Source organism: Frieseomelitta varia, unplaced genomic scaffold (assembly GCF_011392965.1).
Source record: "Frieseomelitta varia isolate USP_RPSP 00005682 unplaced genomic scaffold, Fvar_1.2 scaffold_557, whole genome shotgun sequence".
NCBI classification, from domain to species: Eukaryota; Metazoa; Arthropoda; class Insecta; order Hymenoptera; family Apidae; genus Frieseomelitta; species Frieseomelitta varia.
This window is the reverse complement of record NW_025110320.1, coordinates 196,353-219,616: the sequence shown is the minus strand read 5'-3', so window position 1 is coordinate 219,616 and position 23,264 is coordinate 196,353. Positions and strand designations below refer to the sequence as shown.

Below are 23,264 nucleotides of genomic sequence, written 5' to 3'. Positions count from 1 at the left end.
TTGTTGCTAATTTTGGAGCACTTGTCCGTGGTTCTTTTTTAATTTTTCTGATAATGTCACGTCTATCACGAACACTTAGAATACGCGGACATCCACTCTGACGAATAATATCAATTCTGTCTTCATTTTTATATATTTTTATTATGTCCGTTACAGTGCTCTTACTGATATTTAAGAGACTTGAAATTTCTCGAAATGATTTTTTTTTTCCTGGTAGAAAATCACTAACTGACGTATGTCGAAAAAAGTGTTTTTACCTTTACAACGAAATTCTCAATGAATTTAGAATACAACTGATGATGTTAACCTTCTCTGTAGCTTGCATTATGCTTACAAACATTATACTTAAAAAGCTGTACTTAAAGCTTTCGCAGAAATAACAAATTGTCATATATACTAACAATATACCACGGTGTCCGAATATTTCTGTGACCTGCAAATTACATATTTTTTCGATTTTCTTCCCTTATTTAAACAATGATACGCAATACATGAAAGATTTGTGCATTTTTATTATCTAAAAACATCACTCTATCATAGCGTAGTACATTTTTTTAGTCCTTTGTACATCTAGATAAAATATAGAACATAAAGATCAAATCTGTACTGGTGTCCGAATATTTTCGTAATCGACTGTATATGCTTCGTATTGTTGAATAACTGACATGTTTGTAGTAGAACTGATATGTTCTTTGGTGAATCGCGCTTTGCTCTTGATGTGCGCATTTTCATGTTATTAGACAGAAATAATTAAAATTCAAGTAACTAAAACTGAATTGATTTTCTTCTTGTCAAAATTTCTCATTTACTCATATTACTTATGTTGTTGAAGTAATAAACGATATTCGTTCGCAAATGTTACGAGAATTTCATTCTCATTGGCTACGTAAGTACGTACATGTTGGCAATAGTTAATTGCTACGGATAAATATATGGATAAACCTAAGAATACATCATTGATTAGTTAGGACACCGGACATCCAATGCTTTCTGTCATGACTCACATTATGTTCGTTATTTTACCACTTTCATGCCACGTCCTAGCTATCGATTTAGGTAAATATTGCACTGCAGCATTATTAGCGACAGGGAAATTAGAATAAAGAAATATAAATTATGTTGTTGATTCTACGTGTATTACCGAAAATTCCTTGTCTCTTATGTCGACCTTGACACTTCAATGCGGGAATACATACATATGTATGTATGTATATGTACAATTAATAAAATAGAAAGCGCAGAAAGAAATGCTTTATTTTCTGTGTAATACCAAATGTCGATAATAACTAAATGTTTCGAATACATTATAAAAAATGTTCTAGCCAAATACTAACGTAATTTATCTAAGAAGTACACTACGCAGATCTGAACATTGTGTAATACGAAAAAGATGCTTTGAGGACCTGAAAAGAAATTAATATTTATTGAATCAGTTAATTATCATCTGGAAGCAATACTTTCAACGAAAATAGTGCTAACCTGTACAAAGCTGACCAAATTCAAACGGACCATTCCTCCACACGATAGTACAGGCGGATTTAAACATTTTCGCAACACCAGTACATACAGTAACTGTGTTCTAGACGAACCACTGTACCAATTGGCTTCATATCTGTATGATATCGAATTTTATCGTGAATTTAATTCGGCTTAACTGGAACATTTTTTTGAATCAGTCCCTACTTCTTGTTTCAAATGTACTAAAATCGAAAATATTATACAATACTATTTATCGATCTTACATTCGCTGAAAGATTTCGTTGTTGGAGTTTTCTACAAATTGTCCCATAATCGTCAGAAATAACAGGTGGATTAATTGCGCAACAGTGAATGTACAAAACGTGAAGTATCTGGTCCCTATTTCCATCGTTGACAACTAACCGTAAAAAATAATATCATTTATTAAATTTCATGTATTTGTTAAACAGTGTACAATCTATGATCACAATGATCATTATGACTAATGCATCTCAGATAAATATTATATATTTATATACTGATGCCTATATATTTGAAACGTTCTTCTGAAAACTGGAAAAGAAGAATAGTATCTCATATAGCAAAGAGTTCGTAAAAAGAATATAATATAATATATATAATATATAATATATTATATATTATATGTTATATATTATATATTATGTTATATATTATATATTATGTTATATATTATATATTATGTTATATATTATATATTATGTTATATATTATATATTATATATATGTGTTATAATTATAATATGTCATAGTTGCATCGTAGAAGATGTAACCAGCTGAAAAATTTGATTATTCACGTCGAATAACGAGTATAAAAAGGACATGCCCCAAGACATTTAGAAGTAACTTTGATAAGTAACTACATTCATTGTGATCGTAACGTAAATCGTATTTGTTAATTAAAATCTAAATTGTGACTTTCAATAATAGTGATCAAACTTGAGCAATTCAATTTTTGTTAGCGCATTAACTTACCCTAACGAAAGTAGATGTGAATGCTATGATTATGAGGCCCAAGAGTAGGAAGAAGTAATGCACGTAGCAGGCATCGATTTTTTCCAAGTATCTAATGTGACAAAAAAATGTATAAAATATCGAGTATGTGCGAGATGTTTATTGGTCATTATACAGTATGCAGTGATACTAACTCGACAGCTCTTTTGTGACCTTCGATAGATCGGCACACCTTCGCGTAAGCTTCATGCATTAATGCATCGTTGTACTTTTCATCATATAGATTCACATCGTCTAACGCGTGCTTGAAACGATATCTGTGCATATTTTTTTTTCTTTTTCTTCTTTCTTTTCTTTTTATTACATGTAATCAATGTTTCGTGTTTAGAAATAGTGGAAGAAATAAGAATAGAAAATGGTATTTATAGGGATGAATTGTAGACATATCCGGATAACGAGAAGACCTCTTGAGATACAATGACATCTGGCGCAAATTTTTCAATATTCACGCAATTTCATTTTATGCTACGAACAAATTTGCTAAACGGAATGAGTCTTTTGACACCGTTTCATTCTTATTTCGTTCATCTTACTTTCTGTCTCTTCTTTAAATTTATATATATGAGAAAAAAAAGAGGCAAAGAACATGCATAGTACTGAAGTATGCTCACCCGCTGATGGCCAACAAAGCACACCCGTGATGTATGAGATATATCAAATTGATATCAGAGGCTATATATACGGCTGCAAGTACTACTGCTCCTACTATCATATTAGCTAGTATAGGATAATAATATCGCTGTTCATCAACGAAATAATAAGCTGGGTAGACGAATTCGCGGCCTCGTGACTCGTTCAGGGGCGCTATGATGTTCAAAATAGGTGGTATGGCCGGTATGAGGATAAACATCAAGGCTGACGTAGATATACTGGCTAAATACAAATGGAGTAAAGTGCAAAATAGAATAATAATTTTGTATATCGTACATACTTCAGCGATTTTAATGATCTTAAGATTTTACTCTACAAAATTTCCTAACATCATGACAACACGTTGGTTGGTTAATACTCCGGTATTCGTTTGCAAAAATTTAGTTAGTAGTGTAAAAGTGCATTTATTCTCTTTATTACCTTTATATATAGAAGAGAATATTATCGCTTTCCTATAGTACGTGTCCAAAATTTCCAGTTCTTCCTTCGGTCGTTTCATCAGGTGATCGATCACGATTTCGCTCAAAAGTTGTTCCAACTACAATATTAAGAATAGGGATAGTTATCGGAATTGTTGTAAAATATCAATGCTTCACCTTCTGCTCATTCAGGATATAATTGTACTGTTTAATTAGAATTGTTATACTTATAACCAGATACACCACCTCGTCCATCAGCGTGTCTATGCTATAAAATACTATAACCCGAGATACCTATAACGTATAGAAAAATCACTTTCATTAGGTTTCACAGGTTTCACATTTTTCANCCCTTACATTTTTTATGCTATTACTTGTGAGAGGATACTTCTAGAAAATTGTAGGACTGCCGAGGAAAATAGCTATAATGCGATAAGTGTATAAGTAGATCCATATGCAGAAGATGAAAAATTAATTGTGAGATGTATACGCCTCATATTGCGAAATAGTTTAAATGTAGTACTTTGTTGAATCGTCCTTTGCTTTCATGCGTTTAGTATCAGTCGGCCAATGTTTTCCTTTTCCTATTTTCTCAGGCACAAGTGTTTTCTCGACTGAAAAATTTTGAAGTGTGTGATGTATAGAAAGAATTCTAAAAATTGTAAGAGTTTATTTTCATTCAGATATACATATATCTGAGACATAGTGTTACAAGCTGACTGTAAAATTCGACAATATAGTGTTATGGAAAGAATAATCATATATATGATCCACAGATATAGATATTACTGTAAAAAGTAGCACCTGAATAAAAATAAAAGCAAATTATTGTTTTATTTGGAATCATGTATATATGTCGTCATTTTCGTATTGGGTATTGAATTCAGTGCACATGATTTATGCATTTTCATGTTATTAGACAGAAATAATTAAACTTCAATTAACTAAAACTGAATTGGAAATTTCTCATTTACTTATATTACTTATGTTGTTGCAGTAATAAACGATATTCATTCGCAAGTGCTCCGAGAATTTCATTCTGATTGGCTATGGAAGTTCGTACATATTGACAATAGTTAATTGCTACGAAAGAATGTATGGATGAACCCAAGAAGACATCATTGACTAATTGGGATAGACCAAACATTCAATTCTCCAGTGACCATGTCTCACATCATGTTTGTCACCGTACCGTTTTCATGTCACGTCCTAGCTATCGATTTAGGTAAGTATTGCACTGCAATGTTATTGGCGATAGGGAAATTAGAATAAAAAAATATAAACTGTGTTGCTGATTCTACATATATTATCGAAAATTCTTTAGCTATTATGTCGAACTCGACACTTCATTCCGGGCATACATGCATGTGTATGTATATATAGAGTTAATAAAATGTAAAACGCAGTGAAAGATATACTGTATTTTATACGTAATATCAAATGTTAATAATAATTAAATGTTTCGAATGCAACGCGAAAGACGCACTAGCCAATAATACCAATGTGCGGACATTGTATATTCGAATTACTTTCTCTTCGAACTACGCAGACCTAAACACTGTGTAATACGAAAAAGATGCTTTGAGGACCTGAAACAGAATTAACAGTTATTAAATCAGTCAGTTATTTTTTGAAAGCAATAGTTAAATGTTCTGCGAAAGTAATCTAACCTGTACAAAGCTGAACAAGTTTAAAGGGATCAATCCTCCACCTGATAGCACAGGCGGGTTTAGACATTTTCGCAACACTAGTACATACAGTAACTGTGTTCTCGACGAGCCACTGTACCAATTGGCTTCATATCTGTATAATACGAAATTGTATTGTGAATTATTTAATTCGGCTGAATTGGAACATATTTTTGAATGAATCCCTATAACTTGTTTCTAATGTACTAAAATTGAAAATATTATACAATATTATTTGTCGATCTTACATTGTCTGAAAAATTTCATTGTTGGAGTTTTCCACAGACTGTCCCATAATCGTCAAAAATAACAAATGAACCAGTTGAGCGACAGTGCATACACAAAACGTGAAGAATTTTGTCCCCATTTCCATCGTTGACAGCTAATCACAAAAAATAAAATCATTTATAAAATTATAGTTATCACGTATTTGTTAAACAGTGTACAGTCTATGATCACAATGATCGACTGATACGTCTCAAATAAGTATTATATACTGATGCCTATATATTTGAAACATTCTTCTGAAAACTGGAAAAGAAGAATAGTATCTCATATAGCAAAGAGTTCGTAAAAAGAATATAATATAATATATATAATATATAATATGTATTATATTATAATATGTAGTTGAATTATAGAATATCTTTCCAATTGAAAGAGATTTGATTGTTTACGACATATAACGCATACAAAATGTAGAAAGTGTCCCAAACATCTGGAAATGTAACTTTGCACTTACATTCATCGTTACTGTAACGTTAATCGTATTTATTAATTGAAATATAAATTATGTTCCTTTCTTTAATAGCGATAAAACTTGTGCAATTCATTTTTTGTTAGCGCATTGACCTACCTTAACGAAAGTAAATGTGAATGCTACGATTGTCATGCCCAAGACTATCAAGAAATAATGCACGTAGCAAGCGTCGATTTTCTGCATGTATCTAATTTGATAAAAAAATGTATAAAATATTTAGTATGTACGGGATGTTTATTGCTCATTCGCAATATGCAGTGGTACTAACTTGACAGCTCTTTTGTGAGCTTCAATGGATCGGCACACCTTCGCGTAAGCCTCATGCATTAATGCATCGTTGTACTTTTCATCATATAGATTCACATCGTCTAACGCGTGCTTGAAACGATATCTGTGCATATTTTTTTCCTTTTTCTTTTTATTTTTCTTTTTATTGCATGTAATCAAAGTTTCGTATTTAAAAATAGTAGAAGAAATAAGAATAAAAGATTGATGACATTTATACGGATGAATTCTAGTTGTATCTGGAGATAACGAGGAAAGTTCTTACGAAGCAATGCCTGTTGGCGAAAATTTTTCAAAATTCAAGCAATTTTATTTTATGCCACAAACACATTTGATAAGCGGAATCAGTCATTTGACTCCGTTTCATTCTTATTTCGTTCTTCTTATTTTTTACCTCTTTTTTTCAACATTATATATAACAGAAAAAAAGGGCAAAGAACATGCACAATACCGAAGTATACTCACCCGCTGATGACCAACAAAGCACATCCATGATATATGACATATATCAGATTGATATCAGTGGCGATATATACAGCTATAAGTACTAGTTCTCCTGCTATCATATTCGCTAGTATAGGATAATAATATTGCTGTTCATCAACGAAATAATAAGCTGGATAGACGAATTCGCGACCTCGTGACTCGTTCAGGGGCGCTATGATGTTCAAAATAGGTGGTATGGCCGGCATGAGGATAAACATCAAGGCTGATGTGGATATACTGGCTAAATACAAAGGGAGTAACGTGTAACATTGAGTAATAATTTTGTATAACGAACTTACCTCGGCAATTTCAATGATCTTAAGTTTCTACTTTTCGAAAAATGTATGAAACAACATTGACATGAGTCAACAACTTTAGTAAGAGAACTATCAACGACAACATGTTGGTTTAATACTCCGGTATTGGTTTGTAAAAATTTAGTTGGTAATGTGAAAGTTCATTTATTTTCTTTGTTACCTTTATATATAAAAGAAAATATTATCGCCTTCTTATAGTACGTGTCCAAAATTTCCAGTTCTTCCTTCGGCCGTTCCATCAGGTGATCGATCACGATTTCACTCAAAAGTTCTTCCATCTACAATATTAAGAATAGGAATAGTTATCGGAGTTGTCGTAAAATGTCAATGCTTCACCTTCTTTTCATTCAGGATGTAATTGTACTGTTTAATTGGAATTATTATAGTTATAGTCAGATATATCAGTTGGTCCATCAGCGTGTCTGTACTATAAAATACTATAACCCGAGATACCTATAACGTATAGAAAAATCACTTTCATTAGGTTTCACAGGTTTCACATTTTTCACATGTATTATATCAAAAAATATTATTTCACGAAACATCGCAGGTGAGAAATATCATCTGTCACATTTTAAGAAAAGATAAATAATACCTGGGTTATGAGGGCAACAATGATTAAAACGAATATGAAAAGTCGTATAAAAAATTTGGTGAATCTCTCCTGTTGTGGCCAGATGCCGACTAACTGCGCGAAAAATTTGCTGTCACTGAAATATTGATCTTCAACTGTCTGCCAATTCATAATTGTGCGAAATGTAACCAGATGGAACAATTTCAAACGTATGTATGGCTCTTAGCAAGAATAGTAAGGGCATATAATAAGAAAGAGTTGTTCGTTTAATGCAAAAAGTAGATTCGCTCTATACTGAATGATGTTTCTTTCTCCTCTCACATGTTATTATTCAGAAAAGGTTCCTGGAGAAATGAAGTGTTCCAATCCTATATTGTATGGGGATGATGGGCAGAATAATTTTGTTGCGGCGAAGTGGAGAAGTGGATCTATGTACAGAGTATGAAAAATTAATTTCTGGATGTACTTCTTACTGTGACATAGTTGGTATTTCAGGTATCTCTTGAAAAGTTCTATGTTTTCATACAAGTAGCAGCAGTCGACTAATGTCGTTCCTTTACGATTTTCCGAAGCAAAAATCTTTCTGTAATTGATGTGTAGATTAAAATATCTTCGTATGTGATGTGCAAAAGGTATTCTATTCAAATGAGAAGAGTTCATTTTCATTTAAATTTATATACTTGTGTCTGCAAGTTAGACGTGGAATTTGACAATGTAATATAAAGTGTGAAAACAATAATTATAAGTGTGATCTGATATTTGCGTCTTATTATAAAAAAAGGGAACATAAGTGAAAGCAAAAGTATTGTTATACGTGAAATACCTGTATAAAATTTAATGAACATGATTTCTATATTTTCATATAAATAGACGAAAATAATTAAAGTTGAAGCAGTTAAAACTAAATTATTTCCCACGTTTCTTCAGTGTCTGTTATTTACATTACTCAAGTAAAAAATAGAATTCATGCACTAACAATTCACTGCTACGTAATAAGAATTTTATTCTGGAATTTATTATACTTGAAAAAAAGTAGAAAACGCAATAAGAGAAATAACGAGAAAATGTTGTATTTTATGCATGACAGAAAATATTAACAGCAATTAAATTCGAATGCACCGTGCAAAATTCATACGAGCTTATAATACTAATGTAAATTCTAATGTATTTTATCCAGGAGGTATGCTATAATTGGAACTTTGCAATTCTGTTCAAATTATGTAGATCTAAACACTGTGTAATACGAAAATGATGCTTTCAGAATCTGAAAAAAAAAATCAGTCGTTAATAAATCAGTCAATTCTAGAAGCATTTTTTCGATATTTGGCAAAAGTGGCAAGCTAACCTGTACAAAGCTGTACAAATTCAAAGGAACCAATCCTCCACCTGTTAGTATGGGCGGATTTAAACATTTTCGTAACACTAGTACATACAACAATTGCGTTTTCGACGAACCATTGTACCATTTGGCTTCGTATCTGTCGAATTACATGGTGAATTTAATTCGACTTAACTGTAACACGTTTTTAAAGCAATTAAATTACAATAACTTGTTTCGAATGTACTGAAACTAAAAATGCTCCACGATATTGTATACCGGTCTTACACTGTTTGAAAGATTTCCTCATTGGAATTTTCCACAAATTGTCCCATAACGGTCAAAAATAACAGATGGACCAATTGTGCAACAGTGAACCCGCAAAACGTGAAGAATCTAGTTCCCACTTCCATCGTTGACAACTAATTGCAGAAAATAAAATTATTATTAAATTAATTCCCATGTATTAATCAAACAGCCTGATTTATATTCTGACAGTCTGTATACCGAGTAACACGTCAAACAAACGTGTAGATATCTCTATTGAAAGTACTTAGTATATTATGTCTGTTGATTGAAATCTAAGTTGCGTCTTTCCATTACAGTGATAAAATTACGCAATTAAATATTTGTTAGCGACCATTGAAACCTACCCTAACAAAAGTGGATGTGAATGCTACGATTATCAGGCCCAAGAGTAGGAAGAAGTAACGGACGTAACAAGCGTCGATTTTATGCACATATCTAATGTGACAAAAAAATATATAAAAATTGTAACAAACAGTTTATGCAATATGCAATGATACTGACTCGACGGCCCTTTTGTGACCCTCGATGGATCGGCATACTTTTACGTAAGCTTCATGTATCAGCATGTTGTTGTAGTTTCCATTAAATAAAGTCACATCATCCATTGCGTGCTTAAAACGATATCTGCGTATATTATTTCCTTGGTGAGGTGTAGCCGAGATTTCGCGTTTAAAAACAGAACAGAAAATAAGAATAGAAGACTAAAAGAGGTGATATTTATATACATGAATTCTAGACATAGAGATAACAATGCCGAAATTTTTCAAGTTTCAAACAATTTAATTTTATTCGCTACAAATATATTTGCCAGTTAGCTAACGAGTTTCTGTCTCTCTGTTTCGCTTACACGTTTCGTTCTATTTATTCTAGTTTGAAAATTAACCATCAATCGAGATATTTGTGTGTGAATGTCGATGTCTAGAGTCAGGCATTACTCTTCTTCAAGGAGCATGTAAAGAAAAGGCTAAGAGCATAGACATACAGCTATTAAAATACACTTACCCGCTGATAGCTAACAAAGCGCACCCGTGATGTATGAGATAAATCAAATTGATGTCACATGCAATAAATACAGCTGCCAGTACTAGAGCCATTGATACCATATGCGCTAGTATAAGGTAATAATATCGCTGTTCATCAACGAAATAATACGCTGGGTAAACGAATTCACGGCCTCGTGACTCGTTCAGGGGCGCTATGATGTTCAAAATAGGTGGAATGGCCGGTATAGAAATGAACATCAACGCGGAGGAAGATATGCTCGCTAAATACAAAGGGAATAAAGTGCAAAGTAAAATGATAACCACTTATAGCGGACAAGATTCGGCGATTTCAATGTTGATCCTGAGATTCATTTGAGATTAAATTTCAGGAATATATTTCACATTCTCGGAACAACGTTGATATATGTGAACACTTTTGGCAGGAAAATTGTCAACTTATGTTGCTGATCCCTGTTTTTAGTAAGAGTATCTAATGTAAAAATTTATTCATAAATTTATTCTTTATTACCTTTATATATAGAGGAGAAAATTATCGCTTTCCTGTAGTACGTATCCAAAATCTTCAGTTCTTCCTTCGGGCGTTCCATCATGCGATCGGCCACGATTTCGTTTAAAAGTTCATTCAACTACAATTTTTAAGGACAAGAATAGTTATTAGAGATATTGTGGAATGTCGATCGATATTTCACCTTCTTCTCATTCAGGATGCAATTGTACTGTTTCACTAATACCGTTATACCTATATCCAGATAAACAACCTGATCCAAAAGCACGTCCACACTATAAAATACTACAATCCGCGATACCTATAACGTAAAATCACTCCCATTACTATCTCACATTTGTATGTATCGTTACGTCAAACAGTTCAGTTCCACAAGAGACACAGGCGAGAGTTATCGTCAGTCACATTTTAAGAAAAGGAAAATAATACCTCGGTTATAATGGCAATAGTGACTATAACAAGTATGACAAGTCGCATAGAAAATTTCGCGAATCTCTCCTGACGTGGCCAGACACCGACTAACTGCGCGAAAAATTTGTTATCTCTGTGATATTGATCCTCGACTGTTTGCCAATTCATAATCGTGTAACCAGGGAAAAATTCATACGTATATGTAATTCTCAGTAAGAGCAGTAACAACGCATAATAAGGGGAAGCTATGCGAAAAGTGGAGTCGTTATTATCTACTGGACGATGCACGATGGATACGCTGTTATTTAGGAAAAGAGATTCTTTGAAAAACAGAGTATATATATATTTTAATTCGACGTCGTATTGAGATGGCAGGTTGCATAATTTCGTTCCGATAAAGTGTATAAGTGGATCTATGTACAGAATATGAAAAATTAATTGTGACGTAACTGCTTTAGGCATCTTATGAATTGTCCTGTGCTTTCAATAGTAATGTTCGATCGATTATTTGTTGTTTCTTTCCAATTTTCTGAAGCACACAAGCGTGTGATACGTAGAAAGAATTCTTTCAGATGGAAGTTTATTTTTATTTAGATCCGTAAACCCGGAACATTTACAGTTTTATAAACTCGATGTGTGATTCAACAACGTAATGTTAAGTATGAAAATAGTAATCATAATTGTGTATGAATGGACATGGTCTCTGCATTGCCGTGTAAGTAGACAGAAATAATTAAAATTCAAGTAATTGAAGTATCTTCAACGAGTCGTCAAAATTTTATTAATTACTTACGTTATACTGCAGTGAAAAACAATGTAAATGCTCCAAGAATTTCACTCTTATTACCTACGTACGAGTATGTTGGCAATACTATTAATACGTCAGACAAGAAATACCAAAGAAATGTTAAGTGTATTTTATGCATAACACAAAAAATGTTAATAACAACTAACTGATCCGAATATAAATGTATTGGTCGATGATACTAACATAAATATTAACATATATTTATTCAAGAAATATACTAAAATTCAAACCTTTGCAATTTACATTAATTTCTCTTCAAACTACTTGGAGCTAAATACTGTGTAATACGAAAAAGATGCTTTCAGGACCTGAAAAAAGAATTAATCGTTAATAAATCAGTCGATTGTTTTCTGAAAGCAATACTCTGAAGGATTCTGCGAATGTGATTCAGCTAACCTGTACGAAGCTATACAAATTCAAAGGAATCAATTTTCCACCTGTTAATACAGGCGGATTTAAACATTTTCGCAATACTAGTACATACAACAATTGCGTTCTTGATGAACCATTGTACCACTTGGCCTCATATCTACACAACGAATTATATCGTGAATTTAAATCGGCTTAACTGGAACATGTTTTCGAATCAATGAAATTCTTACAGCTTGTTTCAAATATACGAATACTGAAAACGTTGTACCAGAAAATTTTCGATCGATCTTACATTGTTCGGAAGATTTCATTGTTGGAATTGACCATAAACTGTCCCATTATCATCACAAAGAGTAGATGAACCAATTGAGAAACAGTGAACGCGCAAAATATGAAGTACCTCGATCCCACTTCCATCGTTGATATCTAATCACAGATAATAAAATCATTTATGAAATTAATTTTCGTATATTAATTAAAGTGGAGTCTATGGTCAGAATGATTTTAAATATAAATACGTCAAATAAATATATGTATATATTTGCACTAATACGTCAAACAAATGTATACCTCCGCTAGTACATTCATTTCATAATTAGTAAAGTTGAATAATATTTTATACAACAAAGAATTCATAAAAAGATTATTGTGGAATATATTTGCAACAAAAGAAGTTAATTACCTTTGATAAATATGAAAACCAAAAAGTGTCACAACACATATGCAAGATTGTATCCTGGCCATTACATTCAGTATAATCATTGTGTAAGTCTGTTAATTAAAGTTCAAGTTGTGCTCTTCTTTGTTCAATAACAATGATAATGCAGTTAAATTTTTATTGGTGTATTGAAACCTACCCTCACGAAAGTGGATGTGAATGCTATGATTATGAGGCCCAAGAGTAGGAAGAAGTAATGCACATAGCAGGCGTCGATCTTACCCACGTACCTACCACGAGAAAAAATATACTGACAAATACGATACATTTATTGTACATTATTGAACTGCGAATTTTTATACAAATTCATATTTTTAAAAATATAACAAAAGAAAAAAAAAAGAAAAAACAGAGGAACTTGTTAGAAAGTTATTTTGCGTAATATTGAATGTCACAAAGAGAGCTGTAAATTGGATATTATGCACAGCGTGTGCAATTTCGTAGTTTAGAATTTCCAGAACATAAAAATTCACTATTAATTTATTATATCATATGCAATGATACTAACTCGACAGCTTTTTTGTGAGCCTCGATGGATCGACACACTTTCGCGTAGGTTTTTCTCGTTAATATGTCGTACTTTTCGTCACGAAAGTTCGCATCAACCATTGCGTGCTTGAAGCGATACCTGTATATATATAATTTTTTTAATCACGTCTAATCAGATAGGTCGAAAAGTAACAGATGTCTGCAATGACAACTACAATCGAATTCCAGACATTGAGATAATGGAGTTCATGACATAATCATTCAAATTCAATGCAGTTACATTTTATACTGCAAATATATTTGCTGCTTACAAACTATTTCGTTTCACAGAAGTCAAGTTAAAAACTTCGTTCTTCTTACAGTAATTTTGAAAACAAGATTAACCGAGATGTTTTTACATGGGTTTTATCGATCTTTAGAGCCGCGCATTTCTTTTTCTCAACAATCTGTATAGGAAAAAAATTCGAGAAACATACAAACACATTTCTGAAGTATACTGACCCGCAGATGGTCAATAAAGCGCACCCGTGATGTATGATGTGAATTAAATTGATGTCGCAGGCAATATATACGGCTGCTAGTACTAACGCCATTGATATCATATGCGCTAGTATAAGGTAATAATACCGCTGTTCATCAACGAAATAATAAGCTGGGTAGACGAATTCACGGCCACGTGATTCGTTCAGGGGCGCTATGACGTTCAGTATAGGTGGTATGGCCGGTATGAAAATGAACATCAACGCGGAGGAAGATATGCTGGCTAAATACAAAGGGGGGAAAATGTGAAGTAGAGTAATAATTATTTAAAGCAGACACCTCGTCAATTTCATTGATCGTCAGATCACATTCACATATAAGCAAAAATATTTTAAACTGCATTTGGAGTTGCAGTTACATTATCGCAGTATAAGAACTGTATGTAGCTACTTTACAAAACGTTCATCTTTACAATGACATAGGGCTGTCACCATATAAAGAAACACCATAAGAATATTCTTCAAATAGCACTTTCAGCAGAAGAATTATCAATTTCCGTTGCTGATTGTCATTGCGATGTTGGTTTTTGTAATGTGAATTGAATTTGTTCGTTCCCTTTGTTACCTTTGTATATAGAGCAGAAGATTATTGCCTTCTTATAGTACGTATCCAAAATCTCCAGTTCTTCCTTCGGTCGTTCGATCACACGGTCGGCCACGATTTCGCTTATAATTTCTTTCAACTGCAATTTTTAAGGACAAGGATAATTATTGAAGATATTGTAAACTGTCGATCGGTCTTTCACCTTCTTCTCATTCAGGATATAATTGTACTGCTTCACTAAAACTATTATAGCTATATCCAGATACACCACCTGATCCAACAGTACGTCCGTACTATAAAATATTACTACTCGCGATACCTATAACGTACAGAAAAACCACGCCCATTACGGTCTTACATTTGTCACATTTACACTATATTAAAAAGTTTTACTACACGATAGTCACAGGTGAGGAACATCATCACGTTTTGATAAAAAGAAAGAAATACCTCAGTTATAATGGCAACAGTGACAACGACAAATATAACAAGTCGTATAGAAAGTTTAGCATATCTTTTCTGATCAGGCCACACACCAACTAGTTGCGCGAAAAATTTATTATCTCTGAGATATTGATCCTCAACTGTTCGCCAGTTCATAATCGTATAGAGTAGTCAGATGAAACAAACTGGAACGTTTGTTGAATACATTCTTTGCAAGTAATGACAACGTGTAATATGAGAGAGTTACTGGTTTGATTAATTCATTCAGATGATGGATTCGTCTTACGTTTCCCATTCTACTCTATATTTATGCAAATGGATCCGTAGAAGAACTCAATATATTTTAACTCGATGTAATGACTGTCGGCTGCTAAAGTGGTTAAGTGTTTCTATGTACAGAATATGAAAAATTAATATTGTGACAGTGCTGCTGGTTCACGTATCTCAAGAGTAGTTTTGTGCATTCATACAAACTAGCAACTATTGAACTTTTTTTTTCTCAGCTTCCCAAGACACGTATTTTTCAATTTATATATTTTCGTGTGCGATGTGTAATAGAAATCCTATAAATTGAAAGAAATTGTTTCAATTCATCTGGATTAATAACGATGAAGAATTATCGACAATTTAAACTGTTGTTAAGAAGAAAGTCAAATATTAGTCCTAGTCATACAAAGATCAAGACTTTGAAAGCAGTACTCTTTAAAATGAGATCATGTGGCTTGTACTACGATTTCCTTTTACAAAGTTAAAGCAATTTAAACCATCGACAAGTTTCTATCGTTCTATTATAATCTTCACCCTAAGAAGAAAGAACTGTGACATTTAATTTTACAAATTGAAACTCGATCAAATGATGTTAAACATAAAAATAGCACGATACGACCCAATTGTCAGAATGAGATGAGTGGAAGTAATGAGGAAAGCACCTCGAATGTAAAATTTTAACTGTGGAACTTTACTAATTTCAGAGATATTAATAAAAAAACTTGGGTACAAGACAGTCAATTAAAAATCGTTTCATTCTGACAACTAAATCATATTGTGGTATGTTCAAAAATAGTAATCGCAAATATGATACACAGGTTTTGGTATTGCTGTAAAACACGGAGCACCAAGATGCATAAATATAAAATCGAATTAATCATGTATATATTGCCATCTTTACTTTGCGTACGGAACTTGATGAACATGATTTCTGCACGTAAGTACACAGAAATGATTAAAATTCAAATATACAATTGAAGGTAAAATATTTTCTGTATTTCGTTAGTTCTATTTTTCTGTAGTTCCATATTTCGTTTCTCAGATATTCCCATTTCAAGTTTCATTCTCAGATGCATAAGAAATGTCATGCTTATTTGTTACTTACGCGTACGTTGGTAGTAACAGTGGTAATACTTCAGATATTATTGGATTTGTCGTGTTTGAGAAATAGAAGTGCTATGAAAGAACTGACAGAGTTCGTTACGTTTTTATATTTTACGTTTGACACAAGCTCACAACAACGAGTAACTAATTTGAATGCAACATAAAAAATATACTACCCTGAAAATACTCTATAATGGATAAAGGGTGAAGAATTCGAGGCGTGAGATATTTCCTTCTCAAAAGTCTTTATTGACTGTCGGATTGTCGTCCGATCAGCCATCCCCCTTCCCAGACACAAACCTCTTATGGCGATCGTCCCAATGATCGCCTACAACTCTAACATAATTCATCCAATAAATATACATACTAAAATTCGAACGCTCAATTTTTATTTCTTACTTCATAACTTTCTGTTGTATTTACGTAGGCCTAAACATTGTGTAATAAGAAAAAGATGCTTTCAAGATCTGAAAACGAAAGAGCCAGTTTATTTTATTCTAAATGCAATTCTTAAATATTTTACGAAAGTGGCAAACCAACTTGTACAAAAGTGTCCAAATTCAAAGGTACCAATCCTCCACCTGTTATTGCGGGCGGGTTCAAACACTTTCGCAACACCAATACAAATAACGATTGCATCTTCGACGAACCATTGTACCATTTGGCTTCGTATCTACATATTAATTGAAATTACAAATTTAAAACGGTTTTTATACATGGCCTAATGTTCTTCAAATTGTATTAAATGCACTTTCAACTTATACACTATATATTATATACACTGTAATTTATAACGCTATATTTACTACACTTTACACGCTATATAACTATAATTTAAAATATTTTATACGCTATATACCTATATACACTGTATATTTAATTATATACTATAATTTAAAATATATTCTATACATTATATACCTATGTACACTATAATTTAAAATATTCTATACCATATATATCAATCTTACATCGTTTGAAAGATTTCTTCGTTAGAGTTGACCATGAACTGCCCCATTATCGTTAAAAAGAACAGATGAACCAATTGGGCGACAGTGAACCCCCATAACGTGAAGAATCGGATCCCTATTTCTGTCTCTGACAACTAATCGCAGAAAATAATGTCACGAATTCAATCAGGATTGCGTAAATGTGTGATTTCAGTGATTCTAACGAACTTTTTTGCCAAGTAAATATTTCGGACAAATTGAATACGCAAGTCACCTGGTGAAGATATTACATGTGTTTTAAAGTTAGAACTAAAATTAAATATTCTATACCACAGTTCATAATTTTATCGTAGAATTCATATGTGATTGTTAAACTTAATTGTCTTCGATAAATATAGGACATTATATATAAGTATAAAAAATTTCTCGAGACTTTTGAATGTAGACTTACGGTATAGTAGATATTTTCATCCTAATATAATCATAACCTGATGCGTGACTAAATTGTATCCTTTAGTTAATAAAACTTATAAATAACTATAAATAACGTACGTAATTTAATTTCTGCCAGCGAATTGAAACCTACCCTCACGAAGGTGGTCGTGAATGCTACTATTGTGAAGCCCAAGACGATGAGGAAGTAATATAAGTGGCAGGCATTGACTTTTTCCACATATCTAACTTAAAAGAATAGTATAAAAGACGTCTGGCACTGTACGATATACTTTTATTACTCAAGACGCAATATGAAACAATACTAACTCAACAGCTTTTTTGTGAGCTTCGATGGATTCACGCACTTTCACGTAAGTTTTATACATTGACACATCGTTGTACTTTTCGTCACATAGATTCACGTCATCCATCGCGTGCTTGAAACGATATCTGCGGACATTTCTCTTTTGGTCAGTAAGAGTTTCACGTTTGAAAATCCAGGAGAAAATAAAAATAAAACATAACAGTAGATAACATTTATGCGGATGAGTTTCAAACAATAAAGAGGCCATCCTAGCATCGAAGATATCGAGGTGGTGATGATACTACGTGAAAAAGTACATCGAAAATAAATTTGCTTTATGTAAAACTTTGTTTTCAAGAAAGTCAAATTTGGAACTTGAACTTTAAGCTAATTTTAAATTGATCAGGAATAAATTATGAACAGGAAATTATTCTATTTATCAAAATAGAAGTTAAAAATTGTAGATTAAACTGTACAATTTTTTGACAAGATGCTTCGTTTTTTTGTTTAGAAAAGTCAACTTAAAACTTTATCAAGTACACATTTCTTTAAATTATTTTGAATTAAACATATTCAAACTCTGTTTCTTTTTTTCTTTAAATGGGACGTTACACGGAAAGATCGAATTCTATATTTTCAATTAGTCTCGTCTGAGTTGTATATATTTTTCCATGTAAAATCCCTTCTCTATCTTCAACACTGGGACACCCATGTAAACAAACGCCGCTTGGTATTTATTTTTCAAGTTAAACAATTTTATTTATTGTACAAATCAATTGGTTAAATCTACTTATTGACCGACGTTTTTCGTTGAATAACATATCTCTACATGAAATTTCATCGCTGATACCGATATCTAAAATTAGGCATGAAAAGGTAAACTAAAGTACACTCACCCACTGATGGTAAACAAGGCGCACCCGTGTTGTATGATGTAAATCAAATTGGTGTCACATGCAGTATATACAGCTGCGAGTATTAAGGCTATTGATATCATATGCGCTAATATGGGATAATAATATTTTTGCTCATCCATAAAATAGTAAGCTGGGTAGATGAATTCGCGGCCTCGTGATTCGTTCCGGGGAGCTATAACGTTCAGAATTGGCGGTACTGCTGGTATGAGGATGAACATCAACGCAGAAGAACATATACTGACTAAATACAAAGAGAGAAAAAGAATTATTTAAAGCAGATATATCTTGCCAATTTCACTGATCTTAAGATATATTGTTAGATAGTTTTATTCACGTATATGCAGAAATATTATAATTTGCATTCGGCTTGGACAGCAAACAAACGAGACAATTACGATTGAGTTTTGATGAAAAGAGATATTTTGCAGGATATTTTTCTAATCTTAACAAGTCAATGGTACAGGGATGTGCCTCATCAGAAAAATAAATATATAAAAATTCTTCAAAGAACGTTTCCATGGAACATGTTGTGTCAGCAATTTTTGTGGAATCACATTGACAAGTAATAGCAATTTCAACAGTAACCTTATGAATTTTCATTATTTATTCGTTTCCTTTATCACCTTTATATATAAAAGAAAAGAGCATCGCTCTCTTGGAGTACGTGTCCAAAATTTCTTGTTCCTCCTTTGATCGTTTTACTAGATGGTCGGTCACGATGTTGTTCAAAAGTTCCTTCAACTACAATTTTAAAGACATCGAAATAGTTATCGAAAAGATTGTAGAATGTTGACTAGTCTTTCACCTTCTCCTCGTTCAGAATGTAATTATACTGCTTGATTAAAATACCTATACCTATATCCAGGTACAGTATCTGATCCAACAGCGCGTCCACGCTGTAAAATAGTATTATCCGTGATACCTACAATGTGTGGGAAATCCACTTTTATTACGTTTTCATATTTGTAATTTCCATCTACGTAAATTGTACAGAAGAAAAATTCTTATGTACAATGACCATGGATGAAATACGATCGGCCACATTTCGAAAGAGAAAAAAGATACCTCAGTTATAATGGCAATAATAACTAGTACAAGTATGACAAGGCGTCTAACAAATTTGGTAACTCTTTCCTGATCAGGCCATATACCAACAAGCTGTGAGAAAAATTTGTTGTCTTTGAAACATTGATCCTCAACTGTTTGCCAATCCATCATATAAACAACAATCTACTTAACGTCGTTTTATCTTCTATGGGCTTTTATGAGCAATGTGTCATATGCATCACCGTTCAAACTGTTGTAACCAAATGGTATAAGTTCAACCATGCGTGTCCTCCGCAACGATAAGTGCAGTAAGAGAGAATTATTGATTTGATTAATTCATACAGAAAATGGACGATAATTGTTTCCTTTTAGTTTCCATATTGTTTTCAATATTATTTACACAGAGATGTTCGTAGAAAAATTGATTATCTATTAACTCGATATAGCACTGAAATATCGGACAGAATAATTTCGATTTTAATGCAATAAGTAGATAAGTAGATAAGTAGATCTATGTACAGAATATGAAAAATTAATTGTGGTATGCAGCTTTCCACGTTGTGAAATAGTAGACACTGCCTGAATTAAGTATTTCGTGAATCGTTTTGCTACTTTCATACAAGTCGCAACTATTGATCAATCTTTTTCTCTCTGATTTCCTAAAGCATAAATTTGTTTATTTTCGCTTAGATTTATAATAAATTACAACAAATCTGTTTATTTTCGCTTAGATTTATAATAAATATGGGATTTACAATAAGATTTACAAATAATTTACAGATTGAATGTGAAATTCGACAGCGGTGTTAAGTATGAAAATAGTGATCATAAATATAATCCACGTTTTCTATAAGGAGTGAACATAAATAAAAATATAAAGAAGGCAACATAAGTAAAAATATAAACGTAATATTGATACGTGAAATTGTTGTCTATGTGATCGTTTTCACATTTTTTCGACGACCTGGTGATCATGACATAGGAAATAATTAAAATTCGCATAATTCACTGTAAAATGTTTTCAGTATTCTATAAAAAAATTCTCAGTTTCTTGTATCAACATAAATAATACACAACTTTCATTCGCCAGTATTCTGGAAATTTTATGTTCATTCACTATGTATCTATGTACATATCGAAAATAGGATTGACACGACTTTAGGTAGTTTTTTGGATTTGTACTGTATTTGAAAAAAGTGGATGCTCAACAAAGTTCTCTTACCATTATGTTTTTATGTATTTCGTTAAACACAACCTGTTAACAAGTGACTAATTCCAGTGCAACGTAAAAAAGTGCTTTTGCCTAAAAATACAAATATAATTTATCAAAGAAATATTACTAACATTCAAAGTTTGTAATTATTCTCTCTTCAATTTACATAGATCTAAACACTGTATAATACGAAAAGGATGCTTTCAAGACCTGAAATCGAGTTAGTAAATGGAATTATTGAAGACCTGAAATGAATCAATAAATTGTTTTCTGAAAGTATCAAATGTTCTGCTAAGACGGTGAACTGACTTGTACGAAACTGTCCAAATTCAAAGGTATCAATCATCCATCTGTTATTGTGGGTGGGTTCAAACATTTTTGCAACACCAGTACATATAATGATTGTACTCTACACAACGGACAATTGTACCATTGGGACTCGTATCTACATGTTAAACAATATTGTGAATTCAGATTGGTTATATTAAAACGTGCCTTAAAATCTAGTGTACCTATAATTCAAAACATCAATATGTCACCGATCGTACATTCTTTGAAAGATTTCTTCGTTAGAGTTGACCACGAACTGTCCCATTACCGTTAAAAAGAACAGATGAACCAATTGACCGACAGTGAACCCACATAAAGTCAAGAATCGGGATCCCATTTCTATCTCTGATAACTAATCGCAGAAAATAATACCATGTATTAAATCAATCTATGGGATAAATCTATGATTGCAATGAAATCGACTAATATGTTTTTTACCAATTGAATACACATGCCATCAGGTGAAAGTACTACATTTGTTTTAAAGTTAGAACAATTAAATGTTTTATACCACAATGAATTCGTATAAGGTTCATATATATATATATATCGTGGAATTATTATAATTGAATAATTTGTCCACATTAAATACAGAATATTAAGAATAAAATATCTTTCGAAACTTTTTAATGGCAGAGTACACACGGTGTAGTATTCCCACTGTAATCATAGTGTGATAGAGTCTAAATTGTGTAATTCGCATGGTGACGCAATTAAATTTCTGATAACGAATTGAAACCCACCCTTACGAAAGTAGTCGTGAATGCTACTACTATAATAAGCCCAACGTGATGAGAAAGTAATGTATATGACAGTTATCGACTTTTTCCACGTATCAAATTTAAAAGACATTTGGCAACTGATTGCAATTTTTTTGTTGCTCACTGTGCTATATGGAACGATACTAACTCAGCAGCTTTTTTGTGAGCCTCGATAAATTCACGCACTTTCACGTAAGTTTCATGTATTAACGCGTCGTTGTAGTTTTCGTTACATAGATTCACGTCATTCATCGCGTACTTGAAACAATATCTGTGGACAGTCAGAGTTTTACGTTTGAAAATCCAAGAGAGAATAAAAATAAGACCCGGATAAATTATAGATATCCAAATAATAGTGTTCTTATGTAAGCATTCTTATATATTGCAAGTCAAAATCAAGGAAGGAATGATACTACGTGCAAAAAGAAATAAATAAATAAATAAAAAATAAATTCGTTTCATCTAGAACTTCGCTTTGAAGAAAATCATGTTTAAAAATTTATCAACTGTATTTGGATCTAGCTAATTTTGAATTGGTCAGGAATAAATAATGAACAGGAAATTACTCTACCAGAAAATTAAGAATAAAGTCAAAAATGTAGGATAATACAATTTTTCACAGACGTTCCTTTTTTGAGAAAACTAAATTTAAAACTTTATCATTTTAAGTAATTTTTAACTAAACATTTCCGAACCTTGTTTTCTTAAAAATGCGACTTTAGTTCGAAAAAGTTTTCTTTTTTTTCCCCCTATCAATCTTCTGCAGTCCAGAATTAGCTAATTT

General features: G+C 32.3%; 5 protein-coding genes and 1 long non-coding RNA gene across 7 annotated transcripts; all 6 read right to left on the bottom strand.

The window, feature by feature from the left end:
• Nucleotides 1-1,355: 1,355 nt before the first annotated feature.
• Nucleotides 1,356-4,747, bottom strand: LOC122533838. The gene is made up of 9 exons (XM_043663933.1): nucleotides 4,727-4,747; nucleotides 3,759-3,875; nucleotides 3,583-3,700; nucleotides 3,123-3,384; nucleotides 2,646-2,768; nucleotides 2,473-2,563; nucleotides 1,743-1,876; nucleotides 1,480-1,654; nucleotides 1,356-1,403 (listed from the first exon to the last, which is right to left on the bottom strand). The coding sequence occupies exons 1-8, from the start codon at nucleotides 4,745-4,747 to the stop codon at nucleotides 1,651-1,653; spliced, it is 870 nt and encodes a 289-aa protein (XP_043519868.1). The 3' UTR covers nucleotides 1,356-1,403; nucleotides 1,480-1,650.
• Nucleotides 4,748-5,087: 340 nt separating this feature from the next.
• On the bottom strand, nucleotides 5,088-7,959 carry LOC122533845 (odorant receptor 22b-like). The gene is made up of 9 exons (XM_043663941.1): nucleotides 7,713-7,959; nucleotides 7,454-7,570; nucleotides 7,278-7,395; nucleotides 6,780-7,041; nucleotides 6,298-6,420; nucleotides 6,126-6,216; nucleotides 5,518-5,651; nucleotides 5,252-5,384; nucleotides 5,088-5,170 (listed from the first exon to the last, which is right to left on the bottom strand). The coding sequence occupies exons 1-9, from the start codon at nucleotides 7,860-7,862 to the stop codon at nucleotides 5,123-5,125; spliced, it is 1,176 nt and encodes a 391-aa protein (XP_043519876.1). The 5' UTR covers nucleotides 7,863-7,959; the 3' UTR covers nucleotides 5,088-5,122.
• Nucleotides 7,960-8,871: 912 nt separating this feature from the next.
• Nucleotides 8,872-11,406, bottom strand: LOC122533844. Its single transcript, XM_043663940.1, has 9 exons — nucleotides 11,257-11,406; nucleotides 11,012-11,128; nucleotides 10,831-10,948; nucleotides 10,321-10,582; nucleotides 9,820-9,942; nucleotides 9,663-9,753; nucleotides 9,298-9,431; nucleotides 9,037-9,169; nucleotides 8,872-8,955 (listed from the first exon to the last, which is right to left on the bottom strand). The coding sequence occupies exons 1-9, from the start codon at nucleotides 11,404-11,406 to the stop codon at nucleotides 8,908-8,910; spliced, it is 1,176 nt and encodes a 391-aa protein (XP_043519875.1). The 3' UTR covers nucleotides 8,872-8,907.
• A 900-nt stretch (nucleotides 11,407-12,306) lies between these two features.
• On the bottom strand, nucleotides 12,307-15,403 carry LOC122533837 (odorant receptor 67c-like). The gene is made up of 9 exons (XM_043663932.1): nucleotides 15,159-15,403; nucleotides 14,911-15,027; nucleotides 14,730-14,847; nucleotides 14,127-14,388; nucleotides 13,645-13,764; nucleotides 13,276-13,366; nucleotides 12,711-12,844; nucleotides 12,443-12,575; nucleotides 12,307-12,354 (listed from the first exon to the last, which is right to left on the bottom strand). Exons 1-9 carry the CDS (start codon nucleotides 15,306-15,308, stop codon nucleotides 12,307-12,309), a joined length of 1,173 nt encoding a protein of 390 aa, XP_043519867.1. The 5' UTR covers nucleotides 15,309-15,403.
• A 1,462-nt stretch (nucleotides 15,404-16,865) lies between these two features.
• On the bottom strand, nucleotides 16,866-20,581 carry LOC122533842 (odorant receptor 49a-like). 2 transcript variants are annotated; one of them, XM_043663937.1, is made up of 9 exons: nucleotides 20,195-20,581; nucleotides 19,935-20,051; nucleotides 19,753-19,870; nucleotides 19,109-19,370; nucleotides 18,236-18,358; nucleotides 18,060-18,150; nucleotides 17,495-17,628; nucleotides 17,064-17,196; nucleotides 16,866-16,990 (listed from the first exon to the last, which is right to left on the bottom strand). In XM_043663937.1, the coding sequence occupies exons 1-9, from the start codon at nucleotides 20,345-20,347 to the stop codon at nucleotides 16,943-16,945; spliced, it is 1,179 nt and encodes a 392-aa protein (XP_043519872.1). In that variant the 5' UTR covers nucleotides 20,348-20,581; the 3' UTR covers nucleotides 16,866-16,942. The 2 variants fall into 2 exon arrangements, with proteins under 2 accessions (XP_043519872.1, XP_043519873.1); XM_043663938.1 differs by having other exon boundaries at nucleotides 16,971-16,990; nucleotides 17,047-17,196.
• Nucleotides 20,582-21,522: 941 nt separating this feature from the next.
• Nucleotides 21,523-22,549, bottom strand: LOC122533850. Its single transcript, XR_006307788.1, has 4 exons — nucleotides 22,463-22,549; nucleotides 21,938-22,071; nucleotides 21,699-21,834; nucleotides 21,523-21,599 (listed from the first exon to the last, which is right to left on the bottom strand). It is a non-coding gene; the product is annotated as an uncharacterized LOC122533850 (long non-coding RNA).
• Between the last annotated feature and the right edge of the window lie 715 nt (nucleotides 22,550-23,264).

What these genes read in the sequence shown, in the direction of transcription:
- LOC122533838 (XM_043663933.1), bottom strand. Translation starts at nt 4,747, where the DNA reads ATGGTCACTGGAGAATTGAAT. An exon ending in ATTCTCTTCTATATATAAAG is followed by an intron (nt 3,385 to 3,582) that starts GTAATAAAGAGA and finishes ATTTGTATTTAG; the next exon opens with CCAGTATATCTACGTCAGCC. An exon ending in GGTCACAAAAGAGCTGTCGA is followed by an intron (nt 2,564 to 2,645) that starts GTTAGTATCACT and finishes TTGTCACATTAG; the next exon opens with ATACTTGGAAAAAATCGATG.
- LOC122533845 (XM_043663941.1), bottom strand. Translation starts at nt 7,862, where the DNA reads ATGAATTGGCAGACAGTTGAAGATCAATATTTCAGTGACAGCAAATTT. An exon ending in GCTCACAAAAGAGCTGTCAA is followed by an intron (nt 6,217 to 6,297) that starts GTTAGTACCACT and finishes TTATCAAATTAG; the next exon opens with ATACATGCAGAAAATCGACG. An exon ending in ACTTGTTCAGCTTTGTACAG is followed by an intron (nt 5,171 to 5,251) that starts GTTAGATTACTT and finishes ATTCTGTTTCAG; the next exon opens with GTCCTCAAAGCATCTTTTTC.
- LOC122533844 (XM_043663940.1), bottom strand. Translation starts at nt 11,406, where the DNA reads ATGAATTGGCAAACAGTCGAGGATCAATATCACAGAGATAACAAATTT. An exon ending in GCTTTGTTAGCTATCAGCGG is followed by an intron (nt 9,943 to 10,320) that starts GTAAGTGTATTT and finishes TAATATACGCAG; the next exon opens with ATATCGTTTTAAGCACGCAA. An exon ending in GGTCACAAAAGGGCCGTCGA is followed by an intron (nt 9,754 to 9,819) that starts GTCAGTATCATT and finishes TTGTCACATTAG; the next exon opens with ATATGTGCATAAAATCGACG.
- LOC122533837 (XM_043663932.1), bottom strand. Translation starts at nt 15,308, where the DNA reads ATGAACTGGCGAACAGTTGAGGATCAATATCTCAGAGATAATAAATTT. An exon ending in CTTCTGCTCTATATACAAAG is followed by an intron (nt 14,389 to 14,729) that starts GTAACAAAGGGA and finishes CTTTGTATTTAG; the next exon opens with CCAGCATATCTTCCTCCGCG. An exon ending in GCTCACAAAAAAGCTGTCGA is followed by an intron (nt 13,367 to 13,644) that starts GTTAGTATCATT and finishes TTCTCGTGGTAG; the next exon opens with GTACGTGGGTAAGATCGACG.
- LOC122533842 (XM_043663937.1), bottom strand. Translation starts at nt 20,347, where the DNA reads ATGATGGATTGGCAAACAGTTGAGGATCAATGTTTCAAAGACAACAAA. An exon ending in GCCTTGTTTACCATCAGTGG is followed by an intron (nt 18,359 to 19,108) that starts GTGAGTGTACTT and finishes AAATGTCCGCAG; the next exon opens with ATATCGTTTCAAGCACGCGA. An exon ending in GAAGAAATCTTTCAAACGAT is followed by an intron (nt 17,197 to 17,494) that starts GTAAGATTGATA and finishes ATTAATATGTAG; the next exon opens with ATACGAAGCCAAATGGTACA.